At 46.6% G+C, this 27,770-nt stretch overlaps 1 protein-coding gene and 2 long non-coding RNA genes across 7 annotated transcripts in view; 2 read left to right on the forward strand and 1 right to left on the reverse strand.

The window, feature by feature from the left end:
• The window catches only part of SMOC1 (SPARC related modular calcium binding 1), a 139,982-nt gene that overhangs the window by 83,605 nt on the left and 28,607 nt on the right, over positions 1 to 27,770 (forward strand). For 2 of the 3 annotated variants that reach the window (XM_070469552.1, XM_070469553.1), the window contains exons 4-7: positions 1,318 to 1,417; positions 3,534 to 3,581; positions 18,129 to 18,218; positions 20,167 to 20,247. In XM_070469552.1, the coding sequence (XP_070325653.1) occupies positions 1,318 to 1,417; positions 3,534 to 3,581; positions 18,129 to 18,218; positions 20,167 to 20,247 (319 nt within the window). The remainder of the gene's footprint in view (positions 1 to 1,317; positions 1,418 to 3,533; positions 3,582 to 18,128; positions 18,219 to 20,166; positions 20,248 to 27,770) is intronic. The other variant, XM_070469554.1, reaches the window with a different exon arrangement.
• LOC139035674 (uncharacterized) lies at positions 3,588 to 10,822 on the forward strand. The gene is made up of 2 exons (XR_011488362.1): positions 3,588 to 5,236; positions 5,548 to 10,822. It is a non-coding gene; the product is annotated as an uncharacterized lncRNA (long non-coding RNA).
• Positions 9,348 to 26,581, reverse strand: LOC110148870 (uncharacterized). Of its 3 annotated transcripts, none has more exons than XR_002317285.2 (3): positions 26,455 to 26,581; positions 18,471 to 18,591; positions 9,348 to 9,435 (listed from the first exon to the last, which is right to left on the reverse strand). It is a non-coding gene; the product is annotated as an uncharacterized lncRNA (long non-coding RNA). The 3 variants fall into 3 exon arrangements; XR_011488361.1 differs by having other exon boundaries at positions 18,471 to 20,372; XR_011488360.1 differs by lacking the exon at positions 9,348 to 9,435 and having other exon boundaries at positions 14,826 to 18,591.

Consider the following 27,770-nt stretch of genomic DNA (forward strand, 5'->3'; position numbering starts at 1 on the left):
CAAGAGTTCAGGAAATATGATAATTCATGCATTTATTCAACTCATCAAATGCCTACAATAAATCTCAGGCGTTGTGCTAAATGCTTGGAATATAGAAACAGCCAAGTTTCAGTCTCTTGCCTTTGGGAGGTCACAGTCTAATGGGAGAGATAGACTAGACAGATCAACAGGCTCATTGTAATAGGGGGAATTAGGGGAACCAGGCTGTGTGGAGGGTCAGAGGAAGGAGGGGAGGATGTAGGGAGCCTGGGACCACTTTAAGCAGAGGGTGTATCCTGAATGAGGTGGGAGGACAAAGGCTTGGGAGTCGGCTGGGATGGGTTGGGGAATGGTATTCCAGAGAGATTGACTGGTTGAAGCAAACAAAGGTTCAGAATCATGAGACACTAGGATCTGTTTCTGAGCCTCAACAAGTTGCTTGTGGCTGAAATGGAGGCTATGTGGAGACCTGGGGGTCAAACAGGGATGTGGGGAGAGCAGGGGCCAGATCATGGGGATCCCTAAGCTCGTGCAAATCAGCATTATCTCCATCCTGAGTCTGATGGCAAGTCTTTGAGGTGTTTTAAGCAGGGGAATGATGCCCAGATTTGTGTAGAAAGTGGGTGGAAAAGGGATGGTGGGGTGCGGTGGAGGAGGTGAACAGAGTGACAGCTATTGAAAGAGAAAGGGAGAGTTACCCTGAATGAAGCCCAAAGCCTCATTTTCATTTACTGTTCCCAGGCAGTGTGGACCTGACCATGGAGGCTTGAGGAAGATCAAGCAGTGGTGCCGCAGGGCATCTAGAACTAGCACCTGCAGGCCCAAGTGGTCTTGTTCTTGCCTTAGCCCCATCATGTGTGGCCTTCTCTCAGGAAAGTCGCATGATCAGTAGGCAAGCTGGCTGTAGGAACGGATGCTGGGAAAAGCTAGAAAAAGAAGAAAAGCCTTTCACCTGTCTCTGCTTAAGGGTTGTATCAACCTACGGCGATGACATGCCAACTTGTACTTGCCAAATTAGTTCACCAATCGGAACTTCTTACAAATAGATGGGACACGCAGTGGACATTTCTGAGTGTGGTGTAAGAGATTAAGTGTTAAATGTCATAAGGAAACAGCGTGAAGCCTAAGATAAGTGGCTGGGGTTGCGCCTGAGAGTCACGCAGAAAACACAGTGTTTTCTGGCCCATCTTCGAGGGATACGCGGGGGGAGGGCTGCTGGAGTGAGAGGTGGAAGGAGCGCTCCGCCTTGCTGGGGAGGGTTTGAAACGGATGGGAGGCCACTGTCGATCCTGTGACCCAAGACTTATGGTTCTTTTCTACTTCCCACTTCCCGAACAGGTGCAGTGCCATACTTACACCGGCTATTGCTGGTGTGTTACCCCAGATGGGAAGCCCATCAGTGGCTCTTCTGTGCAGAATAAAACTCCTGTATGTTCAGGTACCGTAGGGAAGGGCGGGAAGAAAGAAGAGGGTTGGGGAGAGACGCCTTGGCCGGTCTCCTGCCTCTGGGGGGGGGCCTTTGAAAGACTGGTGGTGGTTATGAGTTCTCATCCCGGTCAGGGAGGAGTCCACCTGAGCACGCTTGCTCTGTTGGGAGCTGGGTGATAGGGTCAATATGTGTCTCTGGGTATGTATTTAGTTATTTTGAGCTTAGGTTTCTGGTTCAATGCTCTTTTTCCCAAGCATCAGCTGTAACCTCTAGAGAGCACGGTCTATAAGTTTATAGCTTGAGTGCTCTTGGCTGCTAGGGATCTGAGGCACACTATATCGAGATAGATTTCAGGACTGCATGGGAGTTCAGCATCAAAGGCTATGGCGACCAATTAGTGATGTCTTTCATGGGTGCAGGAGAGGGGAGTGGTGGTCTGTGTTGCCACATGTTTGCCACCCCTGAACAGTGTAACATACAGTGATGGAAAACATTCGTGCCAGTGGCCCTGAAATCTGGCTGTCATCAGCGGTGCCTGGGGAATTAAAAAAGAGCCCAAATGTTGAGGCTTCTCCTTCAATATTTGGATCCAGTAGGTCTAGAGTGAGACTTGGAGTCTACATGCTTATGAAGCTTCTCAGGTGGTTCTGATGCTGAGACAAATTAGGGAACTACTCTTTCATAGCGACCCTCCTAGTAAGTCCATAGGAAAAATCAAGTCTTTTCTATTTCCAACTTTATGGGCATAGAGAAATTTTGTTCTTAGATCAGTTTTGTGGGATTGTGTATTATGGATTTATAGAAGCCCCACACTTCCATTTTGATGGCAAGGAAATTCAAGTCACTCCCTTAATTCATTATGCAGCTCAACCCATGTTAAAAAAAAAAAAAGTCTGTCCCACCCACCAGCTGCTTCCTATTTCTCTGTAATCTGTGTATATGAGATTTTATGTATTTACGTATTTTTAATTTTTAAGTGCAAGCAAAGTATAAAACATTATTCTAACGCCTATGGGAAATTCCAAACTGCAGCAGTCCTGTCCTAACATTTTTCTTTTTCCCCTAAATTTATTCATTTTTTTCGACCAGCCCTGCTATATAAGGGGAAGAGTGAGTGGAAAGGGCAGTAAGTATCTACATTAGGAAACCAAAATTTGCAGGCCAAAAAGGAAAGTTTACTTTATTTGTGGTTTACATGGAAACTGGAAACCTTAATTGGGGTTGGTGTGGGGAGGGGGAGGAATGAAGCCTTCTTGCAAATGACCTGGAAAGTTTCATTTAAAGCAAACAAATGTGCTAGAAACAAGTCATGCAGGGTAATATAATTGAATTCGCACAAAACTCATATATGGAGAAGGGGTCGGATATGAACAGGGATGGATCTCTTCTCTTTTGTCATGGGGACCTCCCCCGATGCCCCTCTATGCTTGAGCTGGCTGTGCCCTGCGTGTGCGGGGCAGGACATCCCAGGGAAGGCAGGTGCAGCAGGGTCAGGACTGTCAGATGGGGGCGCAGGGCACCCGAGTACATGCAGGGCACCGCGTTTGGCCAAACCCACCCACTACCCACCCTCCTTGAGGATTGGGCTGCGTCTAGAAAATTGTTTCCATGCCTCAGACTATTTTGGCCCATTCAGTACAATTGGGCCAACAATTTTCTACTTAATGCAGATGGAAAATCGCCGATTTCCTGCCCTCACTGGCAAGGGATGTCAATCACTGCATTTGCAGTGAGAGAGGTTTTCTTTGCCGTCGGCCCTACTGACTGAATGTGGCTCAGAACGTGGAGCCGGTGGGAAGTGGAGGCGAGGGGGCAGTGAGTGGAATGTTCAACAAAGGAGTTATGTGGATGTGGAATTTTGTAAAAATCTGCTCGAGGCTATTGCCAGGGAGCCTGGAAATCATGGTTCATCTCAACAGTGCTGTGATACCAGTGACATTGATGTTAAACAAACCCCACTCACATGTATGTATGTACTCACTTTGTATATAATGTTCCTAGTTGTGTATACAGTATCTATATACATAACCATATGCTCCTAACAGCAGGCTTTACCAACTCTTTGAAAGAAACCAACCGCGATGCATTCTGAACGTCTGTGTTTTTGTTTCCCCTCTCACCCAAGGTTCAGTCACTGATAAGCCTGCGAGCCAGGGTAACTCAGGAAGGAAAGGTGAGTGGAGTTTCACGCTTTATCTAAATGTTTGCTTCTAAAGCCAGTCCAAGCAGGCGTTCTTAGACAAGATGGAAGGAGCCTGGGGTGAAAGCTAAAAGTGCCCCGCAGAAAATCTGCATTTTCTGTTCCCTCCCAGAAGCCCTGGAGGTAAGTAAGGCTCATCACCTCCTGGAATTTCTGAGAGAGATGATTCTGAGAGTGCACTTTGCAGGCGAGGACCCTGAGTCCCTTGGTTCCTGGGAGGTTCAGTCAGTCAACTACCAGTGTGGCCAGCGTTAAACACAAAAGCACAACGAAGGCAGGCATGCCCAAGTCTGCCCAGACTCTTCTGTTTTGGAAACCCATCTGAACATTTTTTTCCCTCTTTGATTCTCCTTGATAATTGTTCTGGCACATCCAGAGTCTCTTCACTAAGACTAGGATGCTCCATGGGCATGTGACCTGGGCAGCTGTGGTCTCGAAATTCTTAGTTATTTTGCCCTTGAACTCGGGTTTTGTCATTACGGTGCAGTGGGACAACGAAGCATGCATGTGGGCAGTAGAGACACGTGTACTGTGCATATTCACTGCGGCTTCATTGACAGATAGCTTTTGTGATGAGGGCTACAGGTCTTCCATAACCTGCTTAGAATTTTCATTTTTCTTTACCCAGAAAGTAAGAATTTGTTACTCAGTCGTCGTCTGACTTTTGCCACCCCATGGAATGTAGCCTGCCAGACTCCTCTGTCCATGGGATTTCCCAGGCAAGAATACTGGAGTGGGTTGCCATTTCCTTCTCCAAGGGATCTTCCCAACCCAGGGATCGAACCTGGGTCTCCTGCATTGCGGGCAGATTCTTTACTGTGTGAGCCACTGGGAAGCCTTTCTTTACCTAGAACAGTGATAAATAGCAAGTTGAAAAACACCATGACAAATCAAGGGAGAGACGATGGAGAAGAGGATCAGACTTAATATTTTAGTGTCTTTCATGGCACCCTTTCTCCTGCTTTTTGAAGAAAAGGTTTTTTCACTCTGCACTGGGCCCTACAAATTGTGTAGCTGGCCTTGATGAGGGCATTTGTCTGAGTGCTGGTTAGTGGACCAACTTACATGAGGAACGGGCCCCTGGGATGTGTTGACCGTACTTTCCAGTATGGAAGACGCTAAGATTCTCCGCTTCTTACCTCCAGAAAAGCATACATACAGACAGCTGGTGGTTGCATGGAAAACAGGCTTCAATTTTATTGCCCATGCAAGCACTCCAGAACCCTTATTTTGGGGTCTCAGGTAAAACCCAGGTGGGAGATCTCAGCTGAGTTTGAGCCCCCCTTGACTTGACTCTGAGCCTTGGGAACTTCATGCTCATAAGAGCTATATGGAGAATTGGGCCTGCAAGGATCAGAGTGGGGCAAGCAGGCTTATCCTACACTGCAGTCACAGAGAGACCAAGGCTAGGCCCTGGCCCTTGCCCCAGATGCTAATTCTGTGGGGACCCCAAGAGGAGGCAGAGTCCCCCTGCTTGAATGGAGGAGCTGAGAGTCTGGAGAACCTGCTCTCCCTGCATCAGGTGCTCCAAGAAGATATGGGAGTGGAGCTTGGTAATACCACCTCCTTCTAGAAACCATGGACCAAAGGACCCAATGGGCTGCTCCCCTACCAGCGAACAGGAATGAGTAAGTGGGCAAAAACAAAGTACTTCGTAGCCCCAGGGAGACAGCCTTGAATGTTGGTGGCTCCCTTCTAGGAGGGAAGGCAGGAGAGGGGATAAACATTTCTTCCTGCAAAGATCTGAAATCATCAACACTGTGAGTGGCGTGTCTGCCTATAATTGATTGGGGTTGGAAAAGGGAACTGCCTTCAGTTTTGCTTGTTGCCACTGAAGTCTTCAGGAGCATAAGCTTTAATCCTGGGCATGAGGTCCTGGTGGTAGGAAAAAGAAAGAGCAGTCATGCAGAACAGACCACCCAGACTTTCCCCACCGAAGGGATCAGAGCACATGATGCTGGGTGAAGCACCTGCCCCCAGAAAGGCCAACCAGAGGATCTGGCTTTTAAACTGCACAGAGAAGTACTTCCCAGGTTGTCTTGTTTGCTGTGGATGGCAATAGGAATCGGACCCGTGCTCACAGCAGGCTCTTGCTGACCCAGGTGGGAGAAGGCAGGGGAATCTGATTCCTCCAGGGAGGCGGGGTGGATAGAGTGTGAAGCCTCAAGTTCCTATCTCTTCACTCCCTTACCCCGGCGAAGTTCCTCCGTTCCAGATGGTGGTGCAGGGGGCTTCCTCTTTGGTGCAAAGGCCTGGCAGGGGGGTGGGGAAGATGCTAGGGTTCACTCGCCCCCTGGAGACTTGACTTCTGCCCAGTGGCCTCTCTTTCCTTCTACTCTGGAGGGTTCCCAGTCTTCCCAGTAGAAGACTGCTGCTGCAGTCTGTGGGGTCGCAAAGAGTCAGACACACCTGAACAACGGCAGAGGTGTTGAATCTCTTCTCTTTGTCTGCCGCGGGCAGGGCAGTGAAAAGCCACCTGTGGGAAGGCCCACCTGAAGCCACACCTGCCCAGGAAGCTGGGGTTTGAATGAGGACAGGGTGCGAGAGGGCATTGGTAATATCCTGTGTCAGGCCGGCCGAGGTGCCTCTTCAGCTGCCACTTGAGAATGGAATGTGCTCCGGAGGGCAGCAGGTGGGAGGACACAAAAGGCCCTTGTCTGAGCCCATGCCCACATGGGGGGTCTCCCAGAAGGCATCTCCCGAGAGAGCCGCAGCTCCAGAGACCTGCCCAGAGGGATGCTCTGCCCAGAGGACGGCCAGAAAGGAGGCGAGACTGGGGGTCTGGGTGTATGTGTGTGTGGGGGCTGGGGGGCGGTGGGAGTAGGGGAGGAGCACACCCAGTCCTTTCTTTCCCCACCCTTCTGCCTTTTTGAACATGCTCCATGGACCGGACTTGGAAGGATCGGTTCTCTCCGCCTGGGAGGAATGAAAAGGCGTATTGTGCCACGGAGGGTCTGGTTGCCGGCCAGGAATCAGTCCTCTGAAGGCAAGGAGGAGAAAGGCAGAGCGGGAGGAGGCTGGGGGAGGAGGCCCGGGGAGATAGCAGGAGGCAGGAGAGAGGGAGGGAGGCCAGGCGGTAGCAGGTCACAGGCGTCTGGCCAGCAAGCAGGTCTGGGTCGCTCCTGCTCCCGGGTCCACAGGTGTGGGGCCTGAGGGGAGACGTGGGGGAAGGAGGGAGGGAGGGAGGGAGGCCCGGTTATCTTACCCAGATGCACGTGCTGCAGCAGGGGAGGAGGGTCAGAACTTCAGACTGTTTACTTAATCCCCTGGAATGTCTTCACTGTGCTCTGTTCTTTGGGCCCCTTGTGTTTCCCCGGACTCCTTTATGGGCACATGTGTGGTAATTAACACATGCGGGGTAGGTCCCGGGCCATGTGTTTGAGTTTCAAATATCCATTGATCTGGGGCACTCCCATCCTGCAGCCGTCCCTTCTCTGATGGTCCTCGCCCTCTGAGAGAGATGGAAGGGGTATGTGTGCATTTTGGGGGGGCGGGGGGCACACGTGCATCCACATGTGTTTTATTGATGCTACAGAGGAATATCAGAAGAGAGGAAAGGACCCCCCAGCAACCTCTGAGTTCTGACCATCTGCTGCTAAAACAGTTGAAAGCTGCAGAAGTTGAGAGGAAGGATTTGGGGTTTCCACTGAAGTAGAAAAGTGACTGGGAAGCAAAATGTGATTTAGAGGTGGTGATTTTACCCTGAGCAGCTTTTCCTGGCCCACCAAGGCTCGTGGACTTTCCTGGGGTGCCTCTTTTGAGGGTTCAGATGCTAACAAATGTGGGCGATTTGAGGGAGTTTCCAGGATAACCTAACACAGAGTCAGGGACTGGTCCTAGGCTTCATTGCTTATGAGGTGCAGTAAGGATGTTCTCGGCCTCCAGCGGGGTGTTGGTGGGGCAGGTGAAGAATGGAAGAGTAGTAGGAGAGGACTTGGACAATGATTTCTGGCAGTTTCTGGGAACTTTTTCTCTGGAGCGCCTAGGATACATGGCCAATGAAAATTTAGGGTCATTGGGAGTTTTCTGCAGTTTGCTCTTTTCTTATTTCTAAGAGCTCTGGGAGTGAGCAGTGTAAGGAAAGTGAGAGAAGAATAAAAACATGTAGAAAACTGCTCTCTTTTCTTCACATGCTCCTGTATTTGGCAAGCCAGTCTTGGAGAGAAACGGAACTTCCAAAATTCAACTCGTAGAGACTTCTTTTATTGCCCCCTCCCCACCTCACTGCCCCTCCACTGACTGCTCCATAGTATGTGTTCCAAGTGAAGAATGAGTCATAGTTATTTTTTCAGAGTCCATCTCTGGGTCTCAGTTTTGAGGATCTCTCATGGTGTTTGGTCTACAAGTTGATGCCAGCTTGGAGACCTTTGTCACTCAAATGGTGGAGCTAGCAGCACTTCCCCTCAGGGCTGAGGGATGTGCTTAGGGCAGGGGTGATGGATGGTAGGTCTCCCAGATGAAGGGGCTTGTGTGGTCTCTAGCCTCCGCCCTCATGGGGGTTAAGTACACCTGAAGGGATTTTCTTGCATTGCCTCGAACCTGGTTGAGGCGTGCAGAGCCAGCCGTCTCAGAGCATCCTATACACAGAATGTCACCCCGTTCACGTGTCTTTCACCTCTTCCCAGCCACCTCTTTTTTCTCTTCTCTCAACCCAGAGAAGGCGGCCAGATCCATAGGTGATCTGTCAGCCTTGCCATCAGATGGCTTAAGTCTGATTACCTTCCAGCCTGGGCTGGATTTGAATGGAGATGGGCAACTGATGACCTCTATTTGTTGACCTCGGCTCACACTGGATTTCCCTGTGGAGAACCATTCATTCTGATGCATGCCTGCTACAAACTGCACCCAAGTAGCTCCAGGCCCATGAGATGCAGCTCTCTTCCCCTCTGCATGCAGGTTGCTGCTGCTGTCTATTGTCCGAGCCACCCTGACCCAGCCTGGGTCAGTATATCAGCTTCAAAGAGATCAGTTGCAGAAGGGGTGTGCACGAGTGTTCATCTCCCACTACCCACTGCTCATTACTCCCCCAGCAGGGAGTAACTCCATCTACTCAACTGCCCGCCCTGCATCTCAGCCCCTATTCTGTGGTCTCCAAAAGAAAGTTTATGAATGGAGGATACCTGATTTCCAAGGAGTGGAGAGGAAACGGGGTTTGTGATCTGGAAAAGCCCTCTAGCCGTGGATTCTAACGAGTCCCCCAGTGTTGTTAGTGACCACTGGTGTTTTATACTTGGCTGTTTTGTTCTTTCATTCAACAAATACTCACTGAGACTTCAGTGCCAGCTTTATTACAGTCCCTGAGGACCCAATGGCGGGCGAAATGTAAGGGCCCTCAGCTCGTGGAGCTCACACTCTGATGGTCTTAGCCTCTCCTTGTCGAAGGCATCGTCATGGAGGGGAAGCCTCCCAGAGGAGCACAGGCTTCTAGATGCTGGGATACTGGGAAGCAGGGGAGGGATGGGGGGTGGCTCCTCCAAATGCCCTGGCCAGTGGCCCCCAGGCTTAGAGCCTCTAAGGAGAGACCCTTGGAGGAGGCTGCCGGGGATGAGCATGGTCCAGTGGCAAGTTCTTGATTCTTCTGCCTGTTACCTTTGTGAGGCTCCCGAAGTCTAGGGGATGGCTCCAAGCTTGTCTGGCCACTGAAGATATGTTCCTTGGCTGAATGAGTTCAGTTCCAAGTGTGGCCCAGCAAGCTGGAGGGAGGCAGGGATTTCGGCCTGTGGGTGGACAGGCCTTGGAGCCACATCTGAACCACTTCTTCAGCCCTAAGTGCCAGGTAGCTCCTGTGGTCAAGGCCGAGGAGTTGTCACTCTCCATCCTGTTGCACCTGTTGAAGGAAAGCCATAGGTTCAGGGGCTGCTTATTCTAAAATTTATGTGGAAAGGCAATGGTATTGTTGTTTAGTCCTCAACTTGTGTCCCGACTCTTCCCCACCCAATGGGCTGCAGCACGCCAGGCTTCCCTGTCCTTTACCATCTCCCAGAGAAGGCAATGGTACTAGAGTAGCTGAAACAGTTTTTAAAAAGAAAGTGAGAGGAATCACTGTATGTGATTTTTTTTTAAACCAAGAGATATTTAATATTTTACTCCCTTCTTGACCCTTTATGAATTTTCAATCCATGCTTTCCTTTGGTCATCTAAACAAATGTGGTGACTCCATATTTTTAAATGTCTATTTTATTCTTTTTAAAATTCATTTTGACTTAGTTTTTTAAGAGCAGTTTTAGGTTCACAGCAAAATTAAGAGGAAGGTCCAGACATTTTCTATATGCCCCCTGTCCCCACACATGTGTCACCTTCTCCACCATCAACACCCCCTACCAGAGTGGGTACCTTTGTTACAGCTGATGAACCTAAATTGACACATCATTAACACCCAAAGTTCACAGTTTATATTGGGATTCACTCTTGGTGTCGTATCTCTGTGGGAATAGACACACATGTAGTTGTATCCACCATTATAGTATCATACAGAGTATTTTCACTGTCTGTTGACCCAGGGATCAACAGAACAGAACCGAGAACCCAGAAACAGACCTACATAAGCTCAGCAAACTGATTTTTGAAACGTGCAAAAGGAATTCAGTGGAGTAAAGATAGTCCTTTCAACAAATGGTGCTGTAGCAATTGGGCACCCAGTAGACAAAAACAAAAACAACTCCGCAAGACCTTCAGCCTAAACCTCACACCTCATACAAAAATTAACTCAAAATGGATCTTGGACTTAAATGTAAAATCTAAAGCTATTAAAACTTTTATAAGAAATCATAGGAGAAAATTTTTAGAACTTATAGGTAGCTGAACCTTGAGCTTTAGTGTTTTAGAATACCAAACATGTGATTCAAAAATTTTATAAATTGGCAAATTGGACTTAACCAAAATTGAAAACTTGCTTTCAAAATATCTTGTTAAGGAAATTAAAAACTGCAGACTTGGAGAAAATACTTACAAACTACCTATCTGACAGAGGACATATGAACATATAAAGAATGCTAAAAAACTTAACAGTTGAAAACCAATTTAATTTAAAAATGGACAAAATATATGAATAAGCTTTTCACCTAAGCACATATGCAGAAGGCAAATGAACACACAAAAAGATGTTCAATGCCATTACTTATAAAAAGTGCAAATTAACCAGCAAGGACCTACTGCATAGCACAGGGAACTAGGCTCAGTATTATGCAATAATACTGGGAAAAGAATCTGAGAAATCTATAAGGGAAAAGAATCTGAGGAAGAATATGCATATATATGCATAACTGAATTGCTGTGCTGTGCACCCAAAGCTTACATGATATTGTAAAACAACTATACTTTGATCAAAAATGTTAAAGTGCAAATTAAAAACATGATCAGATATCACTACACACCTATTAGAAGAGCTAAAATAGTGACAATACCAAACGTCACTGCAGAGGAACTGTCTTTCATAAATTGTTGATAAGAATGTAAAATGATATAGCCACTCTGGAAGATACTTTGGAAGTTTCCTAAAAAAGTAAACAACAAAACATATGATTGCACTCCTGATTATTTATTCCAGAGAAATGAAAACTTATGTCCACAGAAAAACCTGTACACAAATAGTCACAGCAGCTTTATCTGTAATAACCAAGGGTGAAAATAACCCAAATGTCCTTCAATGGGTGAAACAAACTGAGGTGCATCCATTCCATGGAATACTACTCAGTAACGTAAAGGAACACTCTGTTGACACATGCAGCAACAGCTGGATGGATTTCAAGGGCATTATGCAGAGTGAAAAAGTCCAACCTCCAGAAATCGTCTACTGCATGATTCCATTTATATAACATTCTGAAAATGACAAAATTATAGAGATGGAGAAAGGGTTAGTGGTTACCAGGAGTGAAAGATGAGGTGGAGAAGGGGAAGTGTGATTATAAAAGGGTAGCACATGGGATATCTTTGTAGTGATGGACTAGTTCTATATTTTGATCGTGGCGGGTGGTTACATGAATCTGCACATGGATAAAATTGCATAGAGCTACACACTGCCCACCCAACCAGACACTCAGAAACAAGTACATGCAAAACTGGTGGGATGTGAATAAGGTCCCTGGATTATAGCAATATCAATTTCCTGATTTTGATATTATACTATTATGATGTTGTCTATATGATTATATTAACTGTAAAGATGCTACATTGGAGGAAACTGGATGAAGGGTACATGGGACCTCTCTGTTTGCAATTACCTGTTGCAAAGTCATTTCTAGTCTAAAAAATTAGCCCAGTCTCTGTGTGAACCCAGCTCTGAACCAACTCTGCGGCTGCCAGTGCCACCGACCCCCACGCCCCCCACCCTCACCACCCTCTTCTGCCATCTCTGGTCTGCCCTTTTCACCAACCCTTTGTTTCTGTTCTTACTCAAGAAAATGTGGAGCTTGACGATGTTGGGAACTGCTTGCAAAAAGACAGTTTTAAGCTTGTTTTCAATTGTATTGGGAAAGAAGGTGCAGATAGGTAGGCAGAATGTGGAGCATTGATCTCTCACTCTGGAAAGGACCTGAAGTACTCAGATTACTTCTGTTGTCAAAGGTCAGAATCGGGACGGCTCTGAGCTGAGCCTCATTGGACATTTCTGAGCCTCGTTGGTCATGGGACCTCAGGAAATGTTGAGGTTAACTAACAATTCCATCCTCCCGCTGGTATGATTCGGGCCAGGTTCTTAAGGGACATTTCTGTAAACAGGCACTGTTGTCTCCCTGTGATGCCTGGAATAAGTCGTCTCGACTTTCACACTGGGTCTGAATCACATGCGGAGGGGGATGATGGCTCTGGAATAAATGTAGTCCCTTCAATAGCAAGAACCTTCCAACACTTCTGCTGGGCTGAAGTTTATCTCCATGTCTTGCAGCCTGAATGAATCCAAGAGGGAGGGTGACCAGTGATGGACCAGGGTTTGGGCAGAACCCAAGAATTGAAGGGGACTTGGGATCATTGAGAGACTTTCCGAATCTCTGGATGGGGGTGGTGGTTTCTTTTTCTCTCATTCTCCAAGGCTCCTCAGTCTCAAGACCCCAAGAGATGCCATTAATACAGATTCCTCCTCTGGCCCCTTTGACACATTTGCTTTTGAAGGACCTGGAAGAGAAAGCTCTTTGTATGTGGTCAGAATAAACTCATTGTACACCCAAACAATTAACTCCTCAATGGACTTGCCAGCCCCTTGAAAGGCCCGGCCCTGCCTCCTTGGACCTCTTGGGCTCTATTCAGTCCCTTAAGCACACCAATGTTTTGGGGGTTTTGTTTTGTTTTGTTTGTTATTCTGAAAAGTCTTTCCTTGCGAATAGTCAGAGCGGGTCAACATTGTCCTCAGCGCGGCATTTATCTCCACTCGCCAGCAAATGTCAATCAGGAATCAAAAAGCCAAACAGAGGGGGCTTTGAACAGTGTCATTGGGGGTCGAAGTGACTTCCAGCTGTCTGTGCGTGGGCCAGGCCTTCTCGCAGGGCAGGGAATTGTGCGGCCACACAAACCCACTGTCTGGATGGGCTTACAGGGCCCGTGCGGGGGCTGCGGCTCTCTGGGGCTGCACCTGCGAGGGGAGGCGTGCTTGGGGGGCTGGGGAATTTGGGGGAGGCCAGATGCCTGCTCCGGGCCTGAGCAGTTGCCAGCACCGCTTGCTCACTGCCTCTGGGGTCTTGAACAAATCACTTCCTTGCGTTGAAGCTCAATCTCTTTTTATCTGCCTGGTGACTTCCTCTGGCCTGGCTAGTGGCAAGAATAGATGAAGAAAGCAACCTGCTAGGAACTCTTGAGTGTTACAAAATGTGCTAACACGTATTATTCTTGATCTTGACGTCATCCTTGAGAAATGTTCTCAGGTTTGGCTTATTTTTCTCTGGCTGTTGTTGTTTAACTGCTCAGTTATGTCCGACTCTTTGCGACCCCCATGGACTGCAGCACGCCAGGCTCCCCGTCCTTCCCTGTCTCCGGGAGTTTGCTCAGATTCATGTCCATTGAGTCGGTGATGCCATCTAATCCTCGGTTCCTCTGCTGCCCCCTTTTCCTTTTGCCTTCAGTCTTTCCCAGCATCAAGGTCTTTTCCAATGAGTCAGCTCTCCACAACACCCTAAGTCAGCCTTAGGATTTCTTTATTTCTGTGCCCAATCTCAGGACTATGTCATTTAGAATAATGAATGTTATGTTTCTATCTACACATGTCCATGGGATTCTCCAGGCAAGAATACTGGAATGGGTTGCCATGCCCTCCTCCAGCGGATCTGCCCGACCCAGGGTTCAAACCCTTGTCTCTTATGTATCCTGCATTGGCAGGAGGGTTCTCTACCACCAGGGCCACCTGTGAAACCCCTACTTTTCTTTAATGTTTCCAAATTTACCTTTTCTCCCTGCAAGAGAAATGATCATCTTTGAATTGGGTTTTCTTTTTCAGTATTCTATCTTCTTCTCCATCTGGAGGAGTATTATGGCATCAACAAAAAATAAAGTCTTACTATTGCAGGTCTGTAAGAATCACCAAGAGTGAACGTACACACACATGAAATCATCATGCGCATGTGTGTAAACTGAAATTCAGATGTGTTTTTCTTTAAGCTCTATGGAAGAGTGTCCCCCCAAATTAAGGATCACTTGAATAATCTAGCTACTGCCTCCTGATGATGTATCTGTGACGTCTTGGGTGCTCTGCCCCTCCTTTGTTTTAAAACCTTTATTAAGGTATAATTACACACCATAAAACTTACCCACTGTAAATGTACAATTCAGTGAATTTAGTACATCTGTAGAGAAGTACAGCTATTATTAGAGAACATTTCCATCACTTCCCAAAGAAACCTTGTACCCATTTATAGTTATATTGACTCTGTCCTTCAGGCAACCATGTATCTGCTTTCTGTCTCTATAGATTTACCTTTCCTAGGCATTTTATATAATGGGGTCATACCGTGTGTAGTATTTGCGCATGGCTTCTTTTATGTAGTGTAATATTTTTGAAGTTCAGCTATATTATTACATGTATCAGTAATTCATTCCTTTTAATTGCTAAATAATACTCCATTGTATGAATGTATCACAATTTGGTTATCTCTTCAACAATAGAAGAACATCTGGATTATTTCCAGTTTGAGGTTATTAATGAATAATGCTGCTATGAATATGTGTATATATATGTCTTTGGGCGGATATGTCTTTATTTTTCTTGGATAGATTCCCAGGAGTAAAATTTCAAGATTGACTGGTAAGTTTATGTTTAATTTTTAAAGAAATTGTCAGACTCTTTTCCAATGTGGCTACCCCAATTTTACATTCCCATGAAGAGTGAATGAGGATTTGAGCTCCTCCATATCCTTGTCACTTGATAGTGTCTTTTAAAAAATTTTAAGGTGTTCTAGTAGGTACATGGTGGTATCTCATCATGGTTTTAATTTGTGGTTTCCTAACAGTTAATGCTATTGAATGTCTTTTTCGGTATTTATTAGCTGTCCGTGCATCTTGGAAATGTCTATTGAAATATTTTACCCATTTTAAAATCAGGCTGTTTGTCTTCTTATTGAGTTGTAAGGTTCACTTGATTTTTTTATTTTAAAAACTGTCGAATTTTCATGCTGCAAATCCAATTTTGAAAGTAAGCAGTTGGAGAAGATGATTTAACACTAGACGATTTAATGCCTTCTTTAAGAGGCCTGTAGAGTCTTTTATAGCTACAGTGTCCTGAGGCTAGGATGCAGTTACCCTTCACTTTTAGAAGAGGATATCACTGCCCAGAGAAGAAAGCGAGAGGTTCAGTTTATCCAACTTAGTGGATGTAAAGCTGGGGTCTGCACAGTTACCCCACTGGAAACTGGGAGGCCAGGAGTACGCGTAGAACCTTTTCTCTGTCCACAGGGCCCAGTGTGGGGCCTGGTGTTGCCCCAGGGCTTGCCAGGAAGCAGGCTTGATGTGGACCTTGGACCCAGGCCTTGGACCTATGTTTGAGAGAAGGGTGCGCTTGTTTGCTGGGTTGGACGCCAGGTGCCCAGGTGCCCGGAGGTGATGGTCAGAGGGTCCTGTTGGCTTTGGCTTGGCTCCCCATCCTTGGGGCATGCTGGATTTCACAGGTGGTTCTCCTGGCAGCAGGGCACCTTGTCTTTTCTCACTTCATAAAGGTTTCCAGCTAGGGCCTCCGTGGTGGCAGTGCAGCTGTATGTCTTCACCCTCGGTGACCCTACCCTGCAGGAAGATTTGCTCCCTACACGTGGCTTCACGCTCTGTGGGCTTCTGAACCTGCATCTGGGCAATCGTGGAGGTCCTCGACTTCCCCGGGGCGGGGGGAAACTGGAAACCCTTCTTCCTCTCCTTGAGCAGCAGACTTCTTTGCTGATTGCTGGACCAGATGGGCCGTCCCAGCCTCTCCTGTCAGTGATGGGAGAAATAAACAGAGTATTTGCTGTCTTCCTGCTCCAGAGAGAGAGGGAGATAGCTCTTGGAGTATGGGATGATTTTAATTGAATATCAAGATATCAGATAAGCCATTTTGCACTTGGCTTGTCACCATTGTCCCTCTGAGAATGTTTGATTTCTCACTTTCCCTTTGTTACCTTTAAGACTCCTGAAAGGAAGCCACCCTGTGTGGAGGGGCTGAGCACGCTGTGCTGGGCTATTCAGACTGTGAACCCTGCATCCGGCAGGAGCAACCAAATGTGCATTGCAGCTGCCAAAAGACTTCATTCAGTGGTTCATTGAAGTCAACGGAAAGGGGTGTTAATAGAGTCGGGGAAGTGATGCTATTTAAAAAAATGACGTTGCGTGTTTTTGCACTGTTTATTCTCCCTCAATGACTTCCAGATCAAATGTGCAGTTTGGTGTCAAAAGATAACTGTTCAGGACTCCAGTTTGAGGCAAATAAGATATTCAGCTTCATTGTTCCTCTCCTCCTGACGCATCTCATGTCCAGGGATGATTGTTGGCTTGTTTGGGATCACCCTGGCCCCTGTGGGAGTTGGGTCTTACGTCGGCACATGACACGCAGGGTCAGGTGTCACACAACTGTCAGATTGCTGGCCTCCGCCTCCAGCGAGGGTCAGGATCTCCATAGCTATTGAATCTTAAGATCCCAGGGCTGGGGTATTGGTGTAAAAAAAGGGATCAGCTCTCTGTGTTCTTTCTCCTTCCCCTGATAAGATGCAGGGAAGTCTGCCAAGAGTTCTGGGAGCTCCAAATGGTGGAGGTTGTTATTACTGATGATCTGACTGGCCTTGCAGACGATATGAGAACTTGTATTCTCCATTAATAGTTAATGCTTGGAGAATATAATGTTTAGTCCCCAAAGATCACTGGGGGTCTTGGGAAGAAGGGATTGTGTACACAGTGTCTGAGACCACAGTGCTCACCTTCCTTCCCCTTGCTGAGGGAGAAAACAGAAAAACCTTGGATCTGTGCATTCTCAATGTAAGTAAAGCTACCTGCTCCCAGCTTTCAACAAAGAGGTGAAAATTGGTTTGGGGGGCACAAAAGAACCCTTTATCCTTTTACATATAAAGTACAGACATACATACGGTACATAAATATGCAGTGCATACAGAGATACAGTGTATCTTTGTTATTAAAATTTCATTAGGAAACTAGTTAAGGAGAAAATGCCTAAAAATGCTCCTTGGATAGACAATAATAAAGCAAAAGTTGAGAAACACTGTTCAAAATTAAGGTTTGGGGATCTTGGTGAACATAATTCAAAGTCCTGAAAGGTAGATAAAGTCTGCACTTACTCTGACCTATAGAGGTTCTTGGTCTGCAGACAGAGCTGCCAACACTACTGTGACCATAAGTGTTAGGACTTTGTTACTGAGAACTCTGCTCCTAGCATCTGTGTTAGAAATTTCAAAGGAAATTCAGAGTGCAATTACTCATGTTCCCTCTCATTTTGTCTGCCTCCATCTCTCCTTGGAAATTGGTTTCACAGTTAAAAGTGTTCTAAGGATTCCTAATTCTTTTCAGTTCAGCATGCTGGAAAGAGAATGGTCCTTCTTCCCCTCACTTCGTTTTTAGATGAGGACGGAAAAATAGCTAGGGGTTTGGGAGGGAATGGCGCCATGGTCTTTGGTTTTCTTCAAACTCTTCAGTGAGGGCCACTAGAGAGGTACTGGGTTGGTACCTTGCACAAGAGGGCAGGAAGGAGCTGGGGACATCAGCACGTGATGCCATAAGTGTGCTGGCATCTCCCGATGTGCCTGGCCAGATCTAAGGGCTCCTGGGAAGACAGCGCTCCCAGCTTTCCTGGGGAAAGAGCAAGGGCTGACAGAGTTGTGCTGCTGCAGACTCATGAGACGGGGTCCTCCAGAGCCATGATGACCTGGGAACCTTCCCTGGAATGGCGAGCGTGCACCTGGATTTGTCTTACTGTTGGTGTCTCTTCTCTGATGCTCTTTTCTTTCTTGCTCTTTTCTTCTTTCTTTTCTTTTTCTTTGATCTGTTCCTTGGGACTTGGCCGGGCCATGTGCAAACCCCAACCATTCAACAGTGCTGGAGAGTAGATAGTATTTACCTCAATAATGGTAGTCTCCTTTCGATTCTTTTTAACCCTCAATTCAGATGACGGGTCTAAGCCGACACCCACGATGGAGACCCAGCCGGTGTTCGATGGAGACGGTAAGCTCCTGTATTACTTCAGATTTGGGAAGGTTCTTTCCTTCGGATGTTTGTCTAAGCTTTACTATTATTTTTTTTTTTCCTTTTTTAATTTCAATTTTTCCCGGTTTAAGCTGGGCTGTTTTTAACGTTTTAAAAAAATGCAAACCCTCCCAGGAACTAGTACACCCTCCACTTCTGGAAAGGCCCTCTGTTCTCGCCAGGCTTCCTGCCTGGCCACTAACATCCAACAATAACACAGCCTGGATGGACCTTGCAAACTGCCAAGACCAAGGAGCCGTGGCTGAGTAAGACAGGCCGGCAGCATCATCCTTCTAAATGAGTCAGCTCTTACAAGTCCTTGTAGCGCTGTGTGCCCGGCGTTGTGCGAGGCCTGTGGGGGACGAAGGAGAAATAGATAAGATGAAAGCCTTTGCTCTCAACAGAGTGGCAACTATTGGAGAATTTATGTATGAAGCTACATGGCCTCAGTTTTATTTCTTCTGTGATAGACTTTTCCAGAAGAAAGAGATCACAGTGGTCTGGGAAAAGATTCTGTGAAGAGAGGGAACTTGAGTTGGATCTGAAAATGTGAGGGAAGAATCAGGCTGTTCCAGGCAGGGACAAAGGAGGGAGCATGGTGGAAACTGAGTGTAATGAGGAAAGTCACAGGAAAGAGACTGGTGCATGGAGTTGGTTTGGCTGACTTGTAGGGACCGTGAGAGTTGAGTCAAGACATTGGGGGAAGAGAAATTCTAGATCAAGAGAAATAGCGGTGATTGGTGGCAAAGCAGGCTGGGTATCTCTGGGGGTCTGAGGAGCGGACAACTGGAACTTGGGTGCGGAAGGCTGGCTTCAGTTTGAATTCGAGCTGCTCGGGGCCTACATCCTTCAGTGGGCTTTGCTAAATACTCCAGGTTCCCATGACGGGGAGCAGGAAGCTGGGCAGAGTGCAGTTTCTAGAAAGCCTGAGATGTGGCACTCAGTGCAATATGCAGCAACCTTTTAGCAGCTTTCAGCTGAGTATATCCAAGTTTGGATCCTAAAACTGGACAGTGAGACAGAGGAACAAAAAGAAGTGATGCCACTTGTTGGAACTGTTGGCTCAGGATGGCCCTAGCTATCTGGCTCAGCTCTAGACAGAAACAGAAGATTGCCTTTGCAGCTGGCCATGGAGTGGAACACATGTGTGTTCATGCCTAAAAGTTCAAATGTTTCTGTGATCCACAAATGTCCTAGATCATTGGCGAGTCCGGGACCCTGGACCCTGTGCAGTCTGGATAGGAAATGGAGACCACGTCAACTTGGAAGACCTTTCCAATGTACTCATGAAAGGTCTCATCTCCAGTGCCCAGGGGCATCCTCAAATTTCCACAGCACCTGTCCACTGGGTGACCCCAGCCCTGGAGAGCCTGGTGGCCTCCTGAAGCTCTCTGGATGAAGAATTCAGCCTCTGTTTGATGAGAAACCATTTGAAAAGAGACTGAAGCGCACATTGGACCCATTACTTTCTTTCCCACATGGAGCAGAGTCTCAGCAAGCTAGAATCTGCTGTGGCTCAGCTGTTTCTTCCAAAATGGCCTCTGTGGTTTTTTTGGCATTGGTTTGTTGATTTATTTCCTTTAAATCTTCTTCCAGGGAAGCAGCTGAGAGAGACTTGGCTTGGCCCATTTTCCTTACCTCCTGGGATAATATTTTTATTCCTGGATGGAGTGGCTCAATGCCTCTGGACTCTGACCACTCTGCCTCCCGGCACAAGAGGCCCTGGCTGGCTCCGCTGAGCTGGTGGAGACGAGCTCCCATAGGGAGGAAGCAAGAGGGTGTTGAGATGAGGTGGACATGGGATGAGGGAGACGGCTCTATCTTTGGTGCCTCAGGCTTTTAAAAAGTCTGGAGTGTTACATCCCAAGTTTCATATTCTCTGTTGCCCAGACTTTATTTTCTCTCTTCTTTTTTTTTTTTTTTCCAGAAATCACAGCTCCAACTCTCTGGATTAAACACTTGGTAATCAAGGACTCCAAACTGAACAACACCAACATAAGAAATTCAGGTAAATTGCCTTGGATTATGTGCATGCCTGGTCTATCCATGGGTGCCACATGGTTACTCCATGACTGTCCCTGTGTGGGGCTGGGCAAGTCATTTCACCATTTTGGTCTTCAGTTTCTTCCACAGCTGTAAAGTGAGAAGATGAGATGAGTTAATCTCTTCCAACTTTAATTGTCTTCAGTTAGGACTCAGGGATCATCTTTCATAAGTAGTCAATCCTTTTAGCTAAAAAAAAATAGTTTGGTGGTATGTTTTAATATTTTAATTGACTTTCTATGTGCAATGCATAAGAATTTGGAAGAAGAATGGCTGGGCATAGAGAAGCTGGACTTCAAACCTTAAGAACCTTGGATCGATGTGTTTTTAAGGCTCTAACTGCCTACAATCACATCTTTTCTAATCTGATCTTTCAAGATCTTGTAAGTGCCCAGGTTTTAGTACTGGTTGAACCCTTGTAGTTGTTGTTTAGTTCCTGAGTTGTGTCCAACTCTTTTGTGAACCCCTGGACTGTAGCCCACCAGGTTCCTCTATCCATGGGGTTTCCCAGGCAAGCATACTGGCCTGGGTTGCCATTTCCTTCTCCAAGAGCTCTTCCTAACCCAGGGATCAAACTCACGTCTCCTGCATTGGCAGTCGGATTCTTTAGCACTGAGACACCAGGGAAACCGGAATCCTTAAAGAAAGGTAATAATTTCTGAAGAGTGATCAAATTATAGAGTTCATTTATCATCAGTGAAGACCAAAGTTGATTAAGTTCATTTATCATCAACAGAAACTAGATGTCCATCAATGTGTTATTAACAGACCCAATTTATTTCTCTACCGGGGGGACTTATTCTTCTTTCAGCCTCAGACTTCATTCTGAGAAATGGCACTTGGCATATTTCTGCCTGGTTATTGAATTTAGCCATATCATCTTTTCCTGATAAATAGCAAGGACTGTGGACTAAAGATATATCCCTTTCATCTGGCAGGCAGAGTTTTGATGACCATCAGTGAATGAATGAGCTGTCCTTGCCCTCCTTTTGGTTATCTGTATAGTATGCCAGCTTTGTCCTAAAGGTTGTGGACACTGGAGTGCATGGAACGGTTTAGACTGTGAGGTGAAGCCACATGGCACTGGTTGATTTTCTCTGTTGAGTACCTCGGCCCATGTCTGGTTCCCTGTTTGATGGAAGCTGGAGGAGACCTGGGATACTGGGGTGGGAAGGAGCCCATCCTGTGGGCCAGAGTCTTCGATAGAACACGGGCCTCTGTCAAAACACAGATTGTGGGTTCTCTTTCTGGCTCCAACACTTACTGAAGTCAAGTCAAGTCAAATCAAGTGAAGTCAAACGCGCAGTGAGGTCACATGCCTCCCTCCCTCCCCACCAAGCCTCAGTGCTCAGCTGGAAGAATAATCTCCCCCTTAAAGGATGGTAAGTAAGGTTAACTAAGTTAGTCTGTATAGTACTTAACCAATGCTTGACTAAGTGATAAAAGTAAGTGCATGATAAATTGTAACTACAATTGTATTTATTACTATCATCATCATTGGTAGGAAAAATGGGACTGTAAAGAATCCGCTTGCAATGTGGGAGACCTGGGTTCTATCCCTGGGTTGGAAAGATTCCCCTGAAGAAGGGAATGGCTACCCATGCCAGTATTCTGGCCTGAAGAATTCCATGGACTCTATCTATAGTCCATGGGTGGCAAAGAATCGGACACGACTGAACGACTTTCACTTTTCACTGTCAATGACACTGCTTATAGTGAGAATTCCTTAATCTGGAAAGAATTTGTAATTGTCACCTTAAGCAAAAGCATCTATTAGGAAGCTTCTTCTTAGACCTTTCCTCCACTCCTTCCTCACTGTTAAGCAAATAATGGTAAGTCAAAGAGAAGTCTTTTGGTACCTGTGGTATCTGTAAGTGGTATCTGCAAAAAGTCCCCAGTAGGGGGCTCACTTCTCATCCGGTGACCAAGGGGTAGATAGGAGGGAGAGCTCTCTCTGAAATTATATGGTACATTTTGCTTGAAACATTTGACTGTTAGCAACTGCTTTTGTGATTCTTTTCACTGGTGTGTGCTATGTTGCTTCAGTCATGTCTGACTCTTTGCGACCCCATGGACTGTAGCCTGCTAGGCTCCTCAGTCCTTGGGATTCTCCAGGCAAGAATACTGGAGTGGATTGCCATGCCCTCCTCCAGGGGATCTTCCCAACCCAGGGATCAAACCCCATCTCTTCTGTCTCCTGCATTGGCAGTCGGGTTCATTACTACTGGCGCCACCTGGGAAGCCCTTTTTTCACCTACCAGCGATTAATTTCTCTATCTGCGCTATACTCTGTGAAGGCAAGGGCTTTAGTTCCTATGTGTCATATCTATCAGAGAATTTCGTTTAACGTGTTTGATTGCTTTCGAGAAGGATGCAGCAGAAAGGATCATCATCAATAAAGACAGAATCATCACTGTCATCATAGCTATCAGCTACCTGTATCAGCTATGTATTCTCTTTGAGCATCGCCATAGAGATAACACTATGAGATAAGTGTTGTCATCCTTATCTTACAGATGAAGAGTCAAAGGCCAAGAGAGAGGAAGTAACTTGTCCTGGTTCACAGCTAGTAAGTGGTTCATTTTAGTTCAGTTTAGTCACTCACTTCATGTCCAACTCTTTGCAACCTCTTGGAGCATGCCAGACCTCCCTGTCCATTACCAACTCCCAGAGTTTACTCAAACTTATGTCCATTGAGTCGGTGATACCATCCAACCATCTCATCCTCTGTCATCCCCTTCTCCTCCCACCTTCAATCTTTCCCAGCATCAGGGTCTTTTCAAATGAGTACGTTTCTTCCCATCAGGTGGCCAAAGTATTGGAGTTTCAGCTTCAGCATCAGTCCTTCCAATGAATATTCAGGACTGATTTCCTTTAGGATGAACTGGTTGGATATCCTTGCAGTCCAAGGGAGTCTCAAGAGTCTTCTCCAACACCACAGTTCAAAAGCATCAATTCTCAAGTGCTCAGCCTTCTTTCGTCCAAGTCTCACATCCACACATGACTTCTGGAAAAACCAGAGCTTTGACTAGACGGACCTCTGTAGCAAGGGGTAGGGCTGAAGGAAACAGTTTCTCTGGGAATAGAGTGCCCGTCTTTTGGGCCTATTTCTTTGTGTGTGATGAAGGGCAATGCCAAGTTTGATGGTGTTTGCTTCCACTCAAGTCCTTCTTTCCACTGCTTCTTCCCCTGAGTAGTTTACAATTGCATGAGTATGGGGTCATGCTGAGAAATGGTTTCCAGGCATGTACAACCCCCTTCCTTTTATCAGAGGGGCCCAGTCACCTAAGTTTTCCATGGTTGGCTCCAGTTATGTCTGTGAGGTTGGCATATAGGACAGGATGGTTGGGAGACAGCTAAAGTTTCCAAGGGAGAAGCTGAGACCAGTGATCATTATCAAAGATTGGTACCATGGGCATTTTCTAAGAAACTGGGACTTTCTCCATCATGGTCAGGTGGTAATGCTGACAGAGTGCCTACACACCTTTTTGATGTAATTCTCTGTGGAGGACACCATGTCTCATAGGTGCATAATAGGTTGGCAAAAGGCCTCTTAACTGATTTTGCAAATAAAGTTTTATTGGAACACAGCCATGTCCATTTATTTATGTACCATCATCTATGGCTGTTTCCATGCTACTGTCAAGTTGAAGAGTTGTGTCAGAGACCGTTTGGCCTACGAAACCTAAAATATGATCTGATCCTTTACATAAAAAAAGTGTGCTGGCTGCTGGTATATGATTGTTACTTTGTTGTTGCTCAGTCGCTAAGTGGTGTCCAGCTCTTTGTGGCTCCATGGACTGTCACCCACCAGGCTCCTCTGTCAATGAGATTTCCCGGGGAAGAATACTGGAGTGGGTTGCCATTTCCTCCTCCAGGGGATCTCCCCAACCCAGGGCTTGAACCTATGTCTGCTGCATCGGCAGGTGGATTCTTTACCACTGAGCCACCAGGGAAGCCCATATAAGATTGAAGTAGAAGCATTTGGGTGGGATTGTGAATAGCAGTGTGTCTTTCTTACATTTTGTGGTCTCTTTCTTAGAAATAGGGGCTGTGTCTCCTGAGATGTTTCCTGATGTGCCCTGGGAAGCCTGCATTAGCGTAAAATTCTTTAGGTGGCTCACATAGCACTTTCCCCTCTCATGGGAGCTTTAACATTCTTTCCTGTGCATGCTCTCACAGTGGGTTGCCCAGAAAGCATCCTGAGGCTTGGCCTTCATAGGTGGGAGGGTAGGGAATCTTTTGTATACAGAAGAGCTCAACCATGTAATGGCATGAGCATGGTCTTTGGTATCAGGCAATTCTGTGGATGTGAGAGTTGGGCCCTAAAGAAGGCTAAGTGCTGAAGAATTGATGCTTTTGAACTGTGGTGTTGAAGAAGACCCTTGAGAGTCCCTTGGACTGCAAGGAGATCCAACCAGTCCATCCTAAAGGACATCAGTCCTGGGTGTTCATTGGAAGGACTGATGCTGAGGCTGAAGCTCCAATCCTTTGGCTACCTGATGCAAAGATGCTGGGAAAGATTGAAGACAAGAGGAGAAGGGAACAACAGAGGACGAGATGGTTGGATAGTATCACCAACTCAATGGATATGAACTTGAGCAAGCTCTGGAAGATGGTGATGGACAGGGAAGCCTGGTGTGCTACAGTCCATGGGGTCACAGAATCGGACACCATGGAGCGACTGAACAACAACAGTAGAACTGGTTTCTGATACTTGCTTCCTACCGAGAGGCTGGGTGACCTTGAGAAAGTTAATAATTAACTACCCTGAACCTTGATTTCCTTCTTTATTAGATAAAGTCATTAATGCCTTGCAACATTTTTCTGAGAATTCAGTGTATCTAAAATGCCTGGCACACTGCAGGAGCACATAAATTATTGGAAAAAACCTCAGTGGACTCCCTTGATGTATTGTGTTAGCCACGTTTCACATGATTTCACTTGGTTTGATGAGAAGTCACATAGACTTGAGTGATAACTTGTCTGGGTCTGGGCTCTGGAATGGACAGCAGCCTCTGCGTGGGGCCCCTGGGACACTTTCCCATTAGAGTTTGATGAAAGATTCTGAGTCCAGAGAGCTTCCACCCACACCCCTGGGGAGGTTGGAGTGGGACTCTGTGAGCCGACTGAGTGAGCACTCTCCTCCTCAGCTCTCTCTTTCCCAGAGGCAAAAAGGCCATCCCAGTTTCTTTTACACCCCAAACATCCTTCTTTCACGCTCAGACCCTGTGACGCCAGGTTTGGTTTCTGGCCTGGGGACTGTTGACGTTGGAAAAGTTCCACCGGGCAGCTGAAGTTTTGCAACAACATGACACTTATGCCTACAGACTTATCCTGTCTCCTTCTCTCCTCCTGAAGGTTTTGGTCCCTGTTTTTAAGGCTTTGTCATAGGCTTATCATGGTCAGGTCACCCTCTGAGTACATGGCAGGGTCCACAACAGCAAGTTTGCCTGTTGAACTTCTGTTTAATTCTTGCCTCCTTTGTACCAGGAGTTCTTCTTGCAACCAGGCAGACAATGTACCTGGTGGTGAACATCCTAGAACTTGACAGCGAGCATCTTCTCTTATACACATGTTGGCCAGGGACTCTGCTTTTATAAGAAAACAGACTCTTGCTGAGGTTTTGGTACCAGGGGCTAGTGACCAAAGCATTTCTTATTATAACTAGATTTTAAAAAAAAAGTGTAATCACTTACATGTTAGAGAAGAGAGTACAGAGATCCAAGAAATGATAAAAACTAGGCTTCATCTCATCCTTCATCCATATCTTAACTGCTTCTAATTTTGCTACATGCGGACACGTTCCTACAGCATGTGATTTATAAAAGTCTTTTTTTCCCTCTCTCTCTTTCTGTGTGACAAAATTCTGTGCTTTCTCCTCCGGGAAAATATTATCTCTCAGGAACTGTGGTCATGTGAGCCTTCACTCTTCTGTTCTTGCAGACGATGCCCTGAAGGCGTGTACTACAGCCCTTTCCCTCTTTCCTGGCCTGGTACCCACTGGTGGCCACCTGTGAGGTCATATGACTTCTTTCCTCCCTCTCCCATCTCTTTCTTTCCTTTATCTCCCTCTTTTCTAGTTAACATCATGATCTGATCTGACTTCATGGGGCCCTAGCACCTGGCTCTGTGGGTTCAATTCAAATGGACTGTGTCTTTCCTTCCTCACCTGCTTGCCTGGCAGACCTTCCTTCTGTCCATCTGCAGATGCAACAGCTGCTGGTAACTCTGCTCCTGGGAGACAAGCCACCAGTGGGGACACAAGGCAGAAATGCATTTCTCATACGTCTGTTGTGACCATGACCCCTGCCCTCCTTAATTGTGACAGTGTTTGCCTCAGTCACCATCCGAGTCACCAGTAAGCTGTTTTCAGCATCCTGTCCTGACCTGCCAGGTCAGAACAGTGCTCTCCTAGGGCACTTTGGGCCCCTTGGTCACCTTTTGGATACTCTTCCCTTACCTGGAAGTTCCTGCCAGGGTGGCTGCTCCTAGAACTGGGACCTGGGGTCACAGAAGCAATAGCATCTCCTGGCTGGATCCCCCACCCCCCAAACCAGCGCTCTTGGCCTGCCCAGAAACCGCGGGGTGATGTAATAACCTGAGGCCTGGAAAAATAAACAGTTTTCAGGGAAACCAGCGGTAGCCGTTGTAAGCAAATACCCCACAGCCACCTGGAGACTCGCACATGACGTGATTGGAAGGAAGAATGAGTAATCCACTAACGTTAGCAGCCACGGATGGGGCCGGGCCGGTGTGCATTTAAAATATCTATATGAAAACAAATCCTTGATGTTTATTTCTATCACTGGCCTTCTGGATGTCTGCCCGTGTATCTTCTGCAGGTGTCATGGCCAGTAGAATAAGAGCCAGGGGTGGGGATGGGTGGTCATTCTTATGACTTTCTCTTTGACAGCAAAGGCCTTTCTCAAGTTCTCCCTTTGCTAAGAGGATCTGAAACACATTTGGAGGCCCCAGAGAGCCTAGCCTCACAGTCCATTTGAATCTTGCTTTAGGATTAGTTCTCCCAGTCACTTTGCTCCTTTACCCCATGTTGTCTGTTTGGAACACAGAGGTGCAGTGTGACTGGGAGGGGTCTGGAACTTGCTCCACTAGCAAAGATTTTATTGATTTTGTATGCTTGTGGTATTAAGAGCAAACCCACCGCATGCTAATGTTCTACTTTTGGCCTCTGCTGCTGGAAAAAAAAAAAAAAAAAAGAAACCTAATCGAAGGCCCTGCTGAGATAATTGTAATTGACTTCTTCCAACTTGTTAGAAGTCAGCTGCCATCTCTGCTTTGGTCTGAGCAGCCTCATTTTGTGTTTATTTGTTAGAAGACTTTGGAAGTAGACAGGGTATATAGTTTATCAGCACACTCATATGTGCAGCGTTATTGTTTGGAGGAGAAGAGTGAAGTTATGATACTTTATTTGACAAGTTAAAAAAGATCTCTCTTCCATCTCCCCCTTCTACGACCTCTCCTTTC

This window comes from Odocoileus virginianus, chromosome 6 (assembly GCF_023699985.2).
Source record: "Odocoileus virginianus isolate 20LAN1187 ecotype Illinois chromosome 6, Ovbor_1.2, whole genome shotgun sequence".
Classification (NCBI taxonomy): domain Eukaryota; kingdom Metazoa; phylum Chordata; class Mammalia; order Artiodactyla; family Cervidae; genus Odocoileus; species Odocoileus virginianus.